Consider the following 15,587-nt stretch of genomic DNA (forward strand, 5'->3'; position numbering starts at 1 on the left):
GTGGGAGACATGATATGTGATGTTTATATGTACAGACCTTGAACATGACACTTTGCTCTATTGGAATGCGTGTGGTAGGCCTTCTGCATATTGTTCATCAAAGTATTCGCAAGTAACTACAGAAACCCCCTAATAAGGGTCTTAATCTGAAAAACAGGTGCTTGCAACTTTAATTTATTTTCTTGGGTTATATATAGAGCAATATAATGGGGTAGTATAATCAATAAATCTGTCAAACATACTCAGTCTGATCACCTCAAAATGACCCCGGCTCACACTGCACAGGAGGAGAATTACTGATAAACACAGCAACCACATGAAGTTAGCAAGTGTACTATATACAATTAGAAAATGTATTCAATGTTTGGAAATATTTACTACTATTAGGTTGTAACACTACTAAAATCCACATTTAATCTTTCTTTTCCCTTCAGGTTGGAAAGGTACAACTCATAGGAGAGTTTGGGGCCAAGGTCAAACCAGCAGAGGGCATCAAGGCCACCATCACAGGATAGGGTCAGACAGGGGATGCTTTGATCAGCGTTGCTAGTCCTATTCACCAACCTTTGATGGACCGTCACCTGTTGAACTCTTTTCATATACATTTCAGTCAATTCTAAATTAAATGCCACACACCCATTTGTACTGGGTTTTTAATGTGTAATATGAGAATGTAAAGTTTTAATTTTCTTTTTACATTTGACATAATATGCTGTGAGAGTGGATTTCTGAAGGAAATTATAAAAGTTAATTATGTTTTTTTTGTCAAACCGTAAATTGATATTAGGACATTTCATACATGAATGAGAAATAATCTGGACTCCTCACACATACTGAACATTTGTTAATGTGTGTGACGTCCATCATAGTGGATCTATTACCATACCTGAGAAACACTGATACAGTCTGAGGTTTAGCTTTTATTGAGGGACTGGGTTTACTGAATAAAAAGACATCATGATGAATCCAAGATATTCCAGGAAGAGGAAGCACAATGATCTGTGTGGCCAAAATTTCCTCAAATTTGTCATCTATATGTTTACCTTTCTTTTTCTAGTAAGTATTCTTTTATCATGGTTATGGTGCTAGATTTTATCATTAAGTCAACACTGTCAGATTTTGTGCTTAGAAATGTCATTATTCTCTTTGGTAGAGAACATAAAAGTAACCTTTTATCTTCCCTACCCTTTGAAACATTTAATCTTTTTATTAGCTCTGCTACCTATAGATACTTTGGTGCTTTTGATAATTCCTTTGCAATCACAACATATTTGCCTTATAGTGGTGAGTGAAATGTCAGAAGATATAGATTCTGTCCTTAAATCGAGTCTATGAAATTAGTGTCATACTTTCCTTTGTCACCATCTGGCATTAAATTTACTGACAGTAAAGACTTGTCAGCTGTGTTGAAATGTCATTAACTATCAAATCAGAAAGAAAATTGATGTCATGTTCTGGATATTTCTCTAATATTTAAAAAAAAAAATTATATTTACTATAAAAAAAATATATATTTACTATAAGCTATTTCTGGTAATATCTATGATATAAAGATATTTCTGGTAATATCTATGTTATAAAACTATCTGGTAATATGATATAAAGCTATTTCTGGTAATATCTATGATATAAAGATACTATTTCTGGTAATATAAAACTATGATATATAAAGCTATTTCTGGTAATATCTATGATATAAAGCTATTTCTGGTAGTATCTATGATATAAAGCTATTTTTGGTAGTATCTATGATATAAAGCTATTTCTGGTAGATATAAAGCTATTTCTGGTAATATCTATGATATAAATCTATTTCTGGTAATATCTATGATATAAAACTATTTCTGGTAGTATCTATGATATAAATCTATTTCTGGTAGTTATAGCTATTGTGCTTCAACCATCATTGTCCATCGTGAATAAACTTTTGACATTTTAACATTCTTCTCAAGTTTCACTGGTGAGATAGAGCTTAAACTTGAAGTGATCCTGAGATGGTCCTGATCAAGTGATGTTATTTTTTGGGTTTGTCTGAAATCCAAGATGGTCGCCATCTTGAAAAATATATTTTAAACTTCTTCTGCAGTTTCACTGGTGTTATTGAGCTAAAAGTTGGTGGGAATGTTAAGGAAGGTAGCCAAGAATGTTTTGGTTTTTTTTTCAACCTTGTCAAAACTTTGATAAGGCAGTCAGGAAGGCCATTATGTTACATGATTGTGCAATCATGGTTTTCCTGTGCAACACCTATTTTAAACTTCTTCTCAAGTTTTACCAGTTAGATTTATCTTTAACTTAGAAAATAACCCTTCTCTCTGTTGAAAGTTTGTAGTAAGATGACCATTAAGACCTGTGGGCCTCTTTTTCATTTCATACTCTTCTTTTTGCTAAGTGAATTATTTTTGCATTGAAAGATTTTGGTTCCTTTAAATATTGAAATTGTAAAAAAAATGAAAATTGAAATTTATTAGATTTTAATCACTTCCCTCAAAATGTGACCTTTGTACTTCAGCTCTCAGGAGTGGCATTCTTATCTACCGGTCTGTACATAAAGCTGGAAAAGTTCACCTACATTAATTTGCTGGGCAGTAATACATTTCCCATAGCAACCTACCTCCTCATAGCTACTGGAGCTTTCATCCTATTGTCTGGAATTGTAGGATGCACAGGAGCTTGTATTGATAACAGATGTTGTCTTGTCATGGTGGGTATAATTACTCTATTTAGATAAAATAAAACCTGTCTGACAGAAATAATGACGAAAGGAGTCTGGTTTGAACTTGAAAAATTTTGATGCATTGTATAATATAATGACATGACCGACCTGTAATTGTTATCTATAACATCACACTGCCTACTATAGAAAGATAAATGGCAATTACATTACATTATGTATGTATGTCAACATTTCAAAAGGATGTGTGGATTTCATTATGAAGTGAAAAACATACTACTGGTATACAGCTGGTTAATTTTACAATTTTCACAAATCAAAATTTTTGAGATTTTTAGATAATAGAGTATATCCTTTTAGATATATCAAATATTTCAACAGCTGCATAATATGAAACTGATATCCCGTAAGTGTACCTGTGTTTTATGATATTAATCGTATGTGTTCTGTGCTATACACTACAAGTATGCATCATGTTATTCTATTCTTGATAATGACTGTTGTCACAGATTTAGGGCTGGCTAGTAAGTTATTGAGATCAGCTGAAAACTGCAATATGTGCGGTTATAAGCTCATTTTTATGTGTTGCAGTAGAATCACTTACAAAAGCATTGTCATGTACAAAAGTCCTGTAATATAATTACTGCAATGATGTATATCATGATGTTGAAATAAACATGAGGCGAACACTGATACCGACAATGGTGGAATATTTCATTAGGCTGGTTTCTCTCGGTTTATGAAGGAGGTGGCCTGATACAAGCTTTAGTTCAAAACTTTCTCAAAATTGTTTCTTCACTTGTAACTCTGACATAATCTATATTACAACTCCAACACGATCTATGTTACAACTCCAACACGATCTATGTTACAACTCGGACACAATCTATGTTACAACTCTGACACGATCTATGTTACAACTCGGACACGATCTATGTTACAAACACGATCTATGTTACAACGATCTATGTTACAACTCTGACATGATCTATGTTACAACTCTGACATAATCTATGTTACAACTCTGACATGATCTATGTTACAACTCTGACATAATCTATGTTACAACTCTGACATAATCTATGTTACAACTCTGACACGATTTATGTTACAGTACGCTGTGTTCCTACTTTTTATATTCCTGATTGAAGCTATCTCGGGAGTGTTGGCCTACATGTACGATGGAACGGTGAGCTAACCATTCAAGAAAAATTCTGTAACTAAAGAATTACTCAACAGCTGATAAAAATCTCATTTTTGTAATAGACACTTAATAAGGATAATAATATATTGATGCTTAAGATTGTGTAAGGAAAGTGTAAACCCCCTAAATCTTGAAGTAACCATACTGTAAAGAAAAGAGAAGATTTTAAAAAATAAATAATAGCATTTGTACTTTGATATATAAATATACCTTAAAACAAGTGTGATTTGATATATAAATATACCTTAAAACAAGTGTGATTTGATATATAAATATACCTTAAAACAAGTGTGATTTGATATATAAATATACCTTAAAACAAGTGTGATTTGATATATAAATATACCTTAAAACAAGTGTGACAAAAAAATTCAATTTACTTTTTTATTTTATACAAATTTTATAATTCTATGTAATTTTTTATGTGAAGATTCGAGAAGAACTGACCAGAAGCCTCAACAAAAGTATGATGGAAAAGTACAACTTTGATCCAGTTTTCACCAAATTGGTGGACGACATGCAGATTGAGGTAAAATTGATAAAATGTGTGGAAATGTGTGTTACATCCCATGTAATCTGTCTTAATGATAAAATGTGTGGAAATGTCAACATCCCATGTAATCTGTCTTAATGATAAAATGTGTGGAAATGTCCACATCCCATGTAATCTGTTTTAATGATAAAATGTGTGGAAATGTGTGTTACATCCCATGTAATCTGTCTTAATGATAAAATGTGTGGAAATGTCAACATCCCATGTAATCTGTCTTAATGATAAAATGTGTGGAAATGTCAACATCCCATGTAATCTGTCTTAATGATAAAATGTGTGGAAATGTCAATATCCCATGTAATCTGTCTTAATGATAAAATGTGTGGAAATGTCAACATCCCATGTAATCTGTCTTAATGATAAAATGTGTGGAAATGTCAACATCCCATGTAATCTGTCTTAATGATAAAATGTGTGGAAATGTCAACATCCCATGTAATCTGTCTTAATGATAAAATGTGTGGAAATGTCAACATCCCTTGTAATCTGTCTTAATGATAAAATGTGTGGAAATGTCAACATCCCATGTAATCTGTCTTAATGATAAAATGTGTGGAAATGTCAACATCCCATGTAATCTGTCTTAATGATAAAATGTGTGGAAATGTCAACATCCCATGTAATCTGTCTTAATGATAAAATGTGTGGAAATGTCAACATCCCATGTAATCTGTCTTAATGATAAAATGTGTGGAAATGTCAACATCCCATGTAATCTGTCTTAATGATAAAATGTGTGGAAATGTCAACATCCCATGTAATCTGTCTTAATGATAAAATGTGTGGAAATGTCAACATCCCATGTAATCTGTCTTAATGATAAAATGTGTGGAAATGTCAACATCCCATGTAATCTGTCTTAATGATAAAATGTGTGGAAATGTCAACATCCCATGTAATCTGTCTTAATGATAAACAGAATGAGACCCTGTATTCTTCTCTATAGGATAAATATGTTTGTGTACACAGAAAGACCTCCTTTACTTCCCTATAGGATAAATATGTTTGTGTACACAGAAAGACCTCCTTTACTTCCCTATAGGATAAATATGTTTGTGTACACAGAAAGACCTCCTTTACTTCCCTATAGGATAAATATGTTTGTGTACACAGAAAGACCTCCTTTACTTCCCTATAGGATAAATATGTTTGTGTACACAGAAAGACCTCCTTTACTTCCCTATAGGATAAATATGTTTGTGTACACAGAAAGACCTCCTTTACTTCCCTATAGGATAAATATGTTTGTGTACACAGAAAGACCTCCTTTACTTCCCTATAGGATAAATATGTTTGTGTACACAGAAAGACCTCCTTTACTTCCCTATAGGATAAATATGTTTGTGTACACAGAAAGACCTCCTTTACTTCCCTATAGGATAAATATGTTTGTGTACACAGAAAGACCTCCTTTACTTCCCTATAGGATAAATATGTTTGTGTACACAGAAAGACCTCCTTTACTTCCCTATAGGATAAATATGTTTGTGTACACAGAAAGACCTCCTTTACTTCCCTATAGGATAAATATGTTTGTGTACACAGAAAGACCTCCTTTACTTCCCTATAGGATAAATATGTTTGTGTACACAGAAAGACCTCCTTTACTTCCCTATAGGATAAATATGTTTGTGTACACAGAAAGACCTCCTTTACTTCCCTATAGGATAAATATGTTTGTGTACACAGAAAGACCTCCTTTACTTCCCTATAGGATAAATATGTTTGTGTACACAGAAAGACCTCCTTTACTTCCCTATAGGATAAATATGTTTGTGTACACAGAAAGACCTCCTTTACTTCCCTATAGGATAAATATGTTTGTGTACACAGAAAGACCTCCTTTACTTCCCTATAGGATAAATATGTTTGTGTACACAGAAAGACCTCCTTTACTTCCCTATAGGATAAATATGTTTGTGTACACAGAAAGACCTCCTTTACTTCCCTATAGGATAAATATGTTTGTGTACACAGAAAGACCTCCTTTACTTCCCTATAGGATAAATATGTTTGTGTACACAGAAAGACCTCCTTTACTTCCCTATAGGATAAATATGTTTGTGTACACAGAATGAGACCCTGTATTCTTCTCTATAGTATAAATATGTTTGTGTACACAGAAAGACCTCCTTTACTTCCCTATAGGATAAATATGTTTGTGTACACAGAAAGACCTCCTTTACTTCCCTATAGGATAAATATGTTTGTGTACACAGAAAGACCTCCTTTACTTCCCTATAGGATAAATATGTTTGTGTACACAGAATGAGACCCTGTATTCTTCCCTATAGTATAAATATGTTTGTGTACACAGAAAGACTTCCATCATGTATGTTAAAAGCTGACACTATGTTCAGAGAGTTACTAAACATAACCAATTTTCTCAGTTACAAACCATGATCAGATTATAATGAAATATACCAAACATACCTTGAATCAGTGAAATAAAAAATTTTGGTGATCCCGTATTGACAGGGCATGAAACATACCTTACTTGGACATCCAAGATTCTGAAGTTCTTGACAAAATAATTTTCCTTTGTGATAGTAAACTTGTCTGAGTAAATTGAAAATATTGAATTATGATGTAATTATCATTGGGTTAGAGCGTTGGCCTACATATCCTCAGGTAATGATATGAGGTGGTTTTATTTTCCTGTGGCAGTTTGTGTCGCAGGAAGCCAAGGAGCTCATGATTGTGTCATTGGGCAAGAAAATTACTCTGGATTGCATATAACATGCCTCCTGTATGTTGTTCAGTGAGGTGGTCACTGGCTATTACAAAGATATCCCACCTCAAAATTACCTTGGCTGTTCCTAAGTTGATAAACCAAGCAAACAAATTACAAAGCAGCTAATTTGTGGTACAAAACATCTCAACCGTGGTCAATTTTGTGTTCAGATTAACATTGGTCAATTTTGTTTTCAGATTAACATTGGTCAAATTTGTTTTCAGTTTAACATTGGTCAAATTTCTTTGCAGTTTAAGTGTTGTGGAGCAACTGGAAATATTCACGTTGGCTGAAGACAGACTTGGTCAATTTTGTGTTCAGATTAACATTGGTCAAATTTGTTTTCAGTTTAACATTGGTCAAATTTCTTTGCAGTTTAAGTGTTGTGGAGCAGCAATATTTGAGGACTGGAAATATTCACGTTGGCTGAAGACAGACAATGAGACCCTCAATAATACACCAGAAAGCTGCTGTAAATCTGTCAGTGTTAACTGTGCCATCAGTACTCATCCCTCCAACATCCAGTATGATGTAAGTATTCTGGAACATTTCAATGATCAGAAGATAAAAGTCAGTAGCCTGACAGTCTGCGGCTTGATTACAGAGAAATTCCCACTAGTTGAGACTAGTAAGGTGACGAATTATCTCCTTCCACAAAACCTAAAGTGTAGTCCTCTCAGATGTGAGGAACTGTGAGAAGACATAACTATCAAGCACTCGGACAGAAATTGAATGCAGGTCTCTGGTGTGATAATTCCACAGACATCTGAACCAAACAAGCATGCTGTCAGTTGAGTGGTAGACATCATACTTTCTACACTTACCCTGTTATTTTTGAGAATTTATAAATTTCATCTTGAGACTCTGAATACCATGACTTGTGGCAGTGACTGTATTTAACAATGTTCATACCACACTGACCTTTCAACTGAGTGGCAGTGACCGTATTTAACAATGTTCATGCCACACTGACCCATCAGCTGAGTGGCAGTGACCGTATTTAACAATGTTCATGCCACACTGACCCATCAGCTGAGTGGCAGTGACAGTATTTAACAATGTTCATGCCACACTGACCCATCAGCTGAGTGGCAGTGACAGTATTTAACAATGTTCATGCCACACTGACCCGTTAGCTGAGTGGCATTGACCGTATTTAACAATGTTCATGCCACACTGACCCATCAGCTGAGTGGCAGTATTTAACAATGTTCATGCCACACTGACCCGTTAGCTGAGTGGCATTGACCGTATTTAACAATGTTCATGCCACACTGACCCATCAGCTGAGTGGCAGTGACAGTATTATTTAACAATGTTCATGCCACACCGATCCATCAGCTGAGTGATGGAGATAGTATTTAACAATGTTCATGCCACACTGACCCATCAGCTGAGTGATGGAGACAGTATTTAGCACTATGGACAAGCAACACAGTCCTGTTTCTTTTACACTTCAATAATTTAGTTAGTAGTGTAATAATGAGGCTGTTCACAGTTTAACTGTAATGGTTTCCAAATGTTTTTCAGAGCTGCAGTTTACGACTCGAACAGTACACAAAGTCTAACTTGGTGCTAATAGGAGGGATAGGCCTGGGGTTGTGCTGTATACAGGTAATTTACAGATATATATTTATTGCTTAGAGATAAGAAGGAGAATTCACCAGCTGCTTATAAAACACACTATCTGTACTTCTTGATCAGTAAATGATTAATTAACGGTGAAACATGGTTTTTTTCAGATATTTGGGATTATATTCTCTTGTTGTTTGGTAAGAAAAATCAAAGACAATATGGTACAACGCCACTACTGACACCAGTGACACCACAAGAAGTGACTTATTTATCAGGGGAGATAATTTTATAGCAACAACAGTAGCAGAGTACATCAGCTTTATGTTGTCCCACCATGAGAATTTTTTATCCTGTGGCATTCCACGAAAGTGTAAGTTATGCCAGCAATGCAGAGAAGAGTACTCTGGTTTTATTTGTGCAGTAACCCAATATAGATATCATAGATTTCTGATGATTTCAAATGCAAAATTTTATATCAATTGTGCACAGTAGTTCCCTGACAGTACTGATCAGTTAAGCTTGCCAATGATTGTGTTCATAAACATGGTATCAAGTAGAAATAGTGATAATCATCGCAATATCATTTTGAGATTAAATCCATTAGATCAGGTCTTTCGGTTGATCCTTGAGATTCTGTTTTTCTTATCAAAAATGAGGTTTGACTCTTGGGATTGAAGCTGTCATACTTCAAAAATTGTAAATATGATAATTAAATTTCAGGGAATATTTTCATTTATAGTATTTCTGAAACTGCAAATGTCAAGGAACAACCGCAAGCCCTGTTAAGACCCTTTCTTTATCTCATATCAATGATACTGTGTTTTACATAGGGATAAGACACAAACATCAATATTAATTTTACTAGTAAGTCTATAGTTATTGAGTTGGCCTTTGTCCCTTGTTTTGTCCTCATTTTGGGACTTATCAGAAAAATGGCTGACAGATACTCACCTTAGACCTGGCTATGAAGTTTGTTATTCTTGTTTCGTGGAGGGATTTTACTCAGATTTCATTTGAAGCTTACCCTTAGTCATTATTTATTAATTTTTGGACTGATTAGGAAAAAAATGGCCAGTAGGCAACCGGTTGTCTTGGATTTGACCATGAATACAGGTAATCGTGTAATTCTTGGGAGGAATTTTCAAATTTCATATTTAACTAAGAACAAAAACAGAGGAAAGGAGAGAAAAAAAAGTGAAACAAGTTAAGATAAAACAATCCTGGTGTGCACCAAGGTCCCTCTGGGAGCTGTTTAATGTCAACACAAGAACAAAACTATGTAAGGTAAGCATGCAAAGACAGAATATACTGGTCTAATGGAATTGATTCATTCTGTAATATCTGAATCTTCTGAATCACTGTTTGGTTCAAAGCTGACTTTAGCTTTCTAAAGAAGAAGAGTTGTCTCATTGCCCTTATTTTTGTAGATCTTTACTAGGTGTAATGATATCTGTCATTGATACAGAAATAAAGAAAGGGTCGTTCAGGTGGAATCGGCCAGTTGTTATATTTTAGATTTTTATGGTTATTGATTTTCGTCTTGAGAAATAAAATGTGTATTTGTAAACAATAATTCCTCTGTTGTGAAAAGTATTTATGCTTTCTTTGTAAAGATGATCTCTAATGGTCAGTAATGTAAGTTGTGATCTGTTTTGTCAAATGATAATGGGTAAATGAAGCTATGATACAAATTGATATACTGCTATACTTATTCAGAGAAGCCGAAATGACTGGACTTAATGAGCAGTAAATGTTTTTACAGACAAAGCCTTTTTTTAAAGTTTGCATTGGCTAGATGCATTAAATGGTTTTGGAATCTAAGTCTGTTGTTCTGATTTTGGAGTATTTTTGAGATGTCTCCCAGTAATTTTTATTTGTTGGCTTAATGTAATTAATATTGTAGATTAAAACATAAACTTATGCTGGAGGAATGTACCTTTGATCTGATGCAGTATTTGTAATCTGTTGCCATTTTAATTCGATCAAATTTTATTTCATAACTTTTTATTGCTTCATTTTAATGATTAGAAATATTTTGTGGAAAGGTTGAAAAAAATCTCCTGGTCATTTTTTTTTCATGAGGACTGTCATCATTTTCCATAACATTGAGGTATACATTCCAGTGATAAACATATAGAAACTACATATCCCTATTGTAATCATCTTTCTTATGACATGTGCTCCCTATCATTACAGAAGCTCTTCATTCCCATTCAGGATATTTGACATTTTCTATACAACTTAGTTGTTATCAGTACTTCACTAGGCTTAATTGAGATTCATCAGAAAGCATAAGATCAGTAGGTCTGTCCTTATATGGTAAATGATCGCTGTGGTCCTAGTGGTGAAACCAATTAATGTAAACAGGCTCTGGGATATAGTTACCTGTCACTGAACAAGTATTCCATCTTGTTAAAATTGTCAGTGAGATAAACATATGTACACATTTTCATACTGTTTCAGTCCTCTTTTCGAACTTTAATTTCTTTCCGCAAGTTAAGATTCCTTTTCATAAAAATATATAATGTATATATTATAATAAACATCAAATGAACAAGAAGACACAAAAAAAAGTATGAAGTTTTAACAAAATATAAACTTTATGTTAAAGAAGTTGGGTAGTGTAGTATTAATTATTTCATGTTGAATACTATTTTATTATTAAAAACAGTCTTGGATACTGTACAGAATATTTTTTCTATTCTGTTTTGATTTATAAACTAGTCTAGTCAGTAAATATAGAATTTAGTGTGATATATAACCTCCTCAGTGTTCCTCATTAGACTGTTTAGAATAGTTAGTAGTTTTTGTAAATGACTGTGTAATAAGAAGATTTTATTAGCTCTATGTTTACATTGTGTATTTAGGTCACATACTTTCTTCCACTGTAATTAGAAGCCCCCACCATTCACCTCTCTATTTACTGGAATTATGTAGATTGTGTAAACATTTTTCATTTATTCTAATCGTTGTGTTTATTGGTCAGTTTTGTTTAAGTTGTTCATCAAGTAAGATAAATCTGTTTTGTTGTTGAACATTTCTACATGTATTGAAATCTCCTTTCTCAGGAATAGATCAGTATTAGCAAATGGTCATACCATAATTTCAGTTTGAATATTACCATATTACATATTTTGGAGCTGGTGTGGAATTCTATCATAATCATAAAGTCATGTTTCATTGTATAAAGAGGTTTGTGATAGCTAAGTCAGTTGCACATCAGCCTACTCAACCTCAGGTGAAAATCCAAGGCATAAGTTTCAGTGCTTCTGATCCAGTGAGGTTTCTGTTTCTCGGGGAACTGAGGAACAGACCAGTCTGTGCTGACATGTTTGCATCCTTGTGCAAGGCACTTTACCCTGACTGCTTTAGATGGTATGTGAGGGGCCTCGCATATGTTGTTCAGTGAGGTAGCCACCAGCTCCTACACAGAGACACTGGCTCAAAATAAACTTGGCTGGAGACAAAAACCTGACAAATAAAAACCATTGTCTAAACCAATATAGGTAAAATAAATCATTATGCTAATTAGTCACTTACCCCAACTTGAGCAGGAATGTATCAGTTTTAAATTTATAAAAACAATTATACCTGTTTACCTTTAATAATTGTGTAACATACCAGGTATGAACTAAACACAACTTTTAGTCCAAGGTAAAAATGTGAAGTATTCAAACTGAAAAAGTGCCATATTTAAGACATGCCCAAAGCATGTAGTGTAATTTTTATACCCCTAAGATCACAGATCAAGGTGCATATTATTTTTAGGGTTTCTGTTAAATGATTTTGTCATCAGATTTGAACCAAATTTGATACATTCATTGTTTTATTTCAATACAATCCTTTGTTCAATATTAGAGAGGTCTTAGATTTCATAAATATTGGTCAAAACCTGTAAATATTTGCAAGAGATATCATGGACTTTAGATACTATGTTTGACCTACTTATGTACTATCATAAAAACATGGTTAGTGTGTGATGGTTAGTGATAAAAAATGCTCGCTTATTAAGCCTTCATAATGGATTCATCTTGCAGGCTTAGTGTTTTTCAGACATATTTTGTTCATATTTTGTAGATATCCAGTTATGCTGTATTTGATACAGGTAACATTAATATTAAATGGAAACAAATTTTATGCCATTTTTGTACAATAATATATCTTTTTTTTTTTAATGATAATGTTGCTTAAGTTAAATGCATACATATACATATAAAATTGAATGCAAACATTTTTATTTTGATACCATATTGGCAAATATTTGTAGTAAGAAACATGAAAAGGTTCAATCTCGTTTGAAAAGTAAATTTTATAGTTCACAAAGACCAGAAAAGTGGTGACTGACAATATCAATGAAACTGGTGGAAGTGAATTTTCTTTAAGCGTTTAATTATTTGTCTAGTCCTTCTGCTGTGAACAATCTTTATCTTGCTATATCATGTAGTACATAGTATTTATTCTTAATCAAGATTAAATTAAAAAAAATTGATTGATTGTTTGGACCAGTAGGTAACCAGGCTATCATTTTTAAGAGTGAAATTCACCTATGAATTGTGTTGGTGCTGAAATAAATACCATATCACAGAGTCTTAACACCATGCCTTAATTGTCATTAAATTATAATCATAAAATAGACCTCAAAATTGGAAATGCTGTGAAAATGATTTTGGTACTTTAATATTGAAAATATAATTTACACCTGTAACTACTGATCTCCATGGTTACCCACATGATAATTATGAAATATTTTGACTCTAAAGTAAGAGTTAGAGTTGATGCTACAGCAGTATCTTGATGATAATTGATTTCAAATATTGTACAAATATTGTAAAATGTTGATAAGGCATGTAATTACTGATCAATAGAATGAGTTGTACAATACAGCATTCTCACTCCACTCACATTTATGTCAAGATGGCTGCATGGGGATTAAATACAACAGTTTGTTTGTACAGAGAAAAGATGTTCTCTGATCACTGAATGGTAGTGGAACAACTTGACTTTTGTGGCTGAATTGACTAAGTTGTGAAAGCGTCACATTCTTGGATCTTGCATTATCCATCCATTGTGTGGATCCTTGATCAGCAGGATTAGGTGACCACACAACCTGCTAATTTTCAGGAGTTATATGCAGTGACTACTCTTTCACAAAATTAATTCCTTAGCTTCACATTTTCTTATCAAAGTCAGTCCATTTTAGTTGTACATATCGAAGGTTGCAGAATATATTCAAACTGTACTTGAAAGGTCAAGGTCTGGGTCTGAATAAGAAATGTTCAAGGTCAAGGTCTCTGAATTGAACAAAAAGGGTTTGCACACTTGAGCTTGCATACCAAGAGTCAAGTTCTAAAGACTGCAGGCCTACACACTAAAGGTCAAGGTCTCAGGCCTACACATCAAAGGTCAAGATCTCAGGCCAACACATCAGATTTTAGATCCCAGGTTTGAACACCATACTGCCAAGTCTCAAGAATGGTGGTAGAACATCTTAGTTAGCTGCAGCTCTTAACTTGGTTTTAACTGTATCTACCAATAGAAATTACTACCTTGTTATGCAGAATATTAAATTTATATATCAAGCTCAGGTAACCAATAACTGTGTTCCACAACATGATAAACATGACATATTTTGATACAGCTCTTGATGTTTTGATGCATCTCTAAGTTCTTTTATCTATATGCAACCATTTCCTTGTTGTTGTTGGGGTTATTTGTAGGTAGCATTTGTAGAAAAACAGTTAATAAAACCTTTTCTGGACAGAAGTTTATCAGAAATATTGATGACCGTTTCTTGCCATTTCATCTTGTACATGACACTCTTCAATATATTCATAGTGTTCTACAGCATCTACCGATAAGATGACATTTAAACATTTCTTGACTTGCCAGATTCAAATATTTATCTGGTTTGATTGTAAAACTGTAGAATTGAATTGTAACTATTTGAAATTATTATCCGTTATAAACTTCTGAAATATAAATATTCCATGATTTTCCAAGCATTGTTAAACTTTGGGTGGTGATCTTTGTGTGGATTTTTTTTTTTTTTTTTTGCACTTTAAAACTTAGATCTAGCTCATCCACTTAGGTTGTGCAATTTGAGTTATCTGCCAGCTAATTGTATCAGAAATTGTACCAAGCATATATCTATGTACATGATGTACTGTTTTGTTGTCATCAGATTAGTTTTTTGTCATCTTTTTATATTAAAGTTTTAAAGCAGATATTTGTGAATATTTAATACCTCTTTAAATATGATTCATGTCATGCATTTTATCATTTGCTGAGTAATGGAGTCGTCCGTAATGCATGTTTTAATACACACATGTACAAAATGGTTTTATTTATATTTCACAGACAAATAGATTTTGTTTATTAACTTGATGTTTGTAATGTTTTAAAAAGATGTTCCTGTTGTCATTTGTTCGTATGGAATTTCTATTGTATAGTTTTATCACTGTGTAACATATTTCATACATATTATTTAATAAAACATTTGAGAAGAATCTTTGATGACTTGTTTTGGTTTGTACATGTATCCGATACCTTTGTTTATTATCTTATCCTGTGGTTTAGGTCACTACTTGTATGTGATAAGGCTAGTTAGGCTCATAAATATCACATCCATATCTAAATCAAAAACATCCAGATTTGTTAGGAGTGCACAGAGGTCAGATGGACACACCCATCACTTGTAATGTATAACCAATTCAGACTTAAATGCTGTGTTTGTCAGGTGTAGCCTGTAAACACTTCAATGAGCAAATGTGACAATTCCATTAAATTTATCACACACACTTTAATCACTTTGATTTTGTTTATTCGAAAATAACGGATGACACACATTAAA

At 33.3% G+C, this 15,587-nt stretch overlaps 1 protein-coding gene across 1 annotated transcript; it reads left to right on the forward strand.

Annotated features, from left to right (window-relative positions):
* Nucleotides 1-449: 449 nt before the first annotated feature.
* Nucleotides 450-15,207, forward strand: LOC132552244 (CD151 antigen-like). Its single transcript, XM_060216396.1, has 7 exons — nucleotides 450-1,056; nucleotides 2,510-2,701; nucleotides 3,786-3,860; nucleotides 4,306-4,404; nucleotides 7,538-7,693; nucleotides 8,693-8,776; nucleotides 8,905-15,207. Exons 1-7 carry the CDS (start codon nucleotides 958-960, stop codon nucleotides 8,974-8,976), a joined length of 777 nt encoding a protein of 258 aa, XP_060072379.1. The 5' UTR covers nucleotides 450-957; the 3' UTR covers nucleotides 8,977-15,207.
* The last annotated feature ends 380 nt before the right edge of the window (nucleotides 15,208-15,587 follow it).

This window comes from Ylistrum balloti, unplaced genomic scaffold (genome assembly GCF_031769215.1).
Source record: "Ylistrum balloti isolate Yb309-2 unplaced genomic scaffold, AGI_CSIRO_Ybal_v1 Utg370242, whole genome shotgun sequence".
In the NCBI taxonomy this organism is placed as follows: domain Eukaryota; kingdom Metazoa; phylum Mollusca; class Bivalvia; order Pectinida; family Pectinidae; genus Ylistrum; species Ylistrum balloti.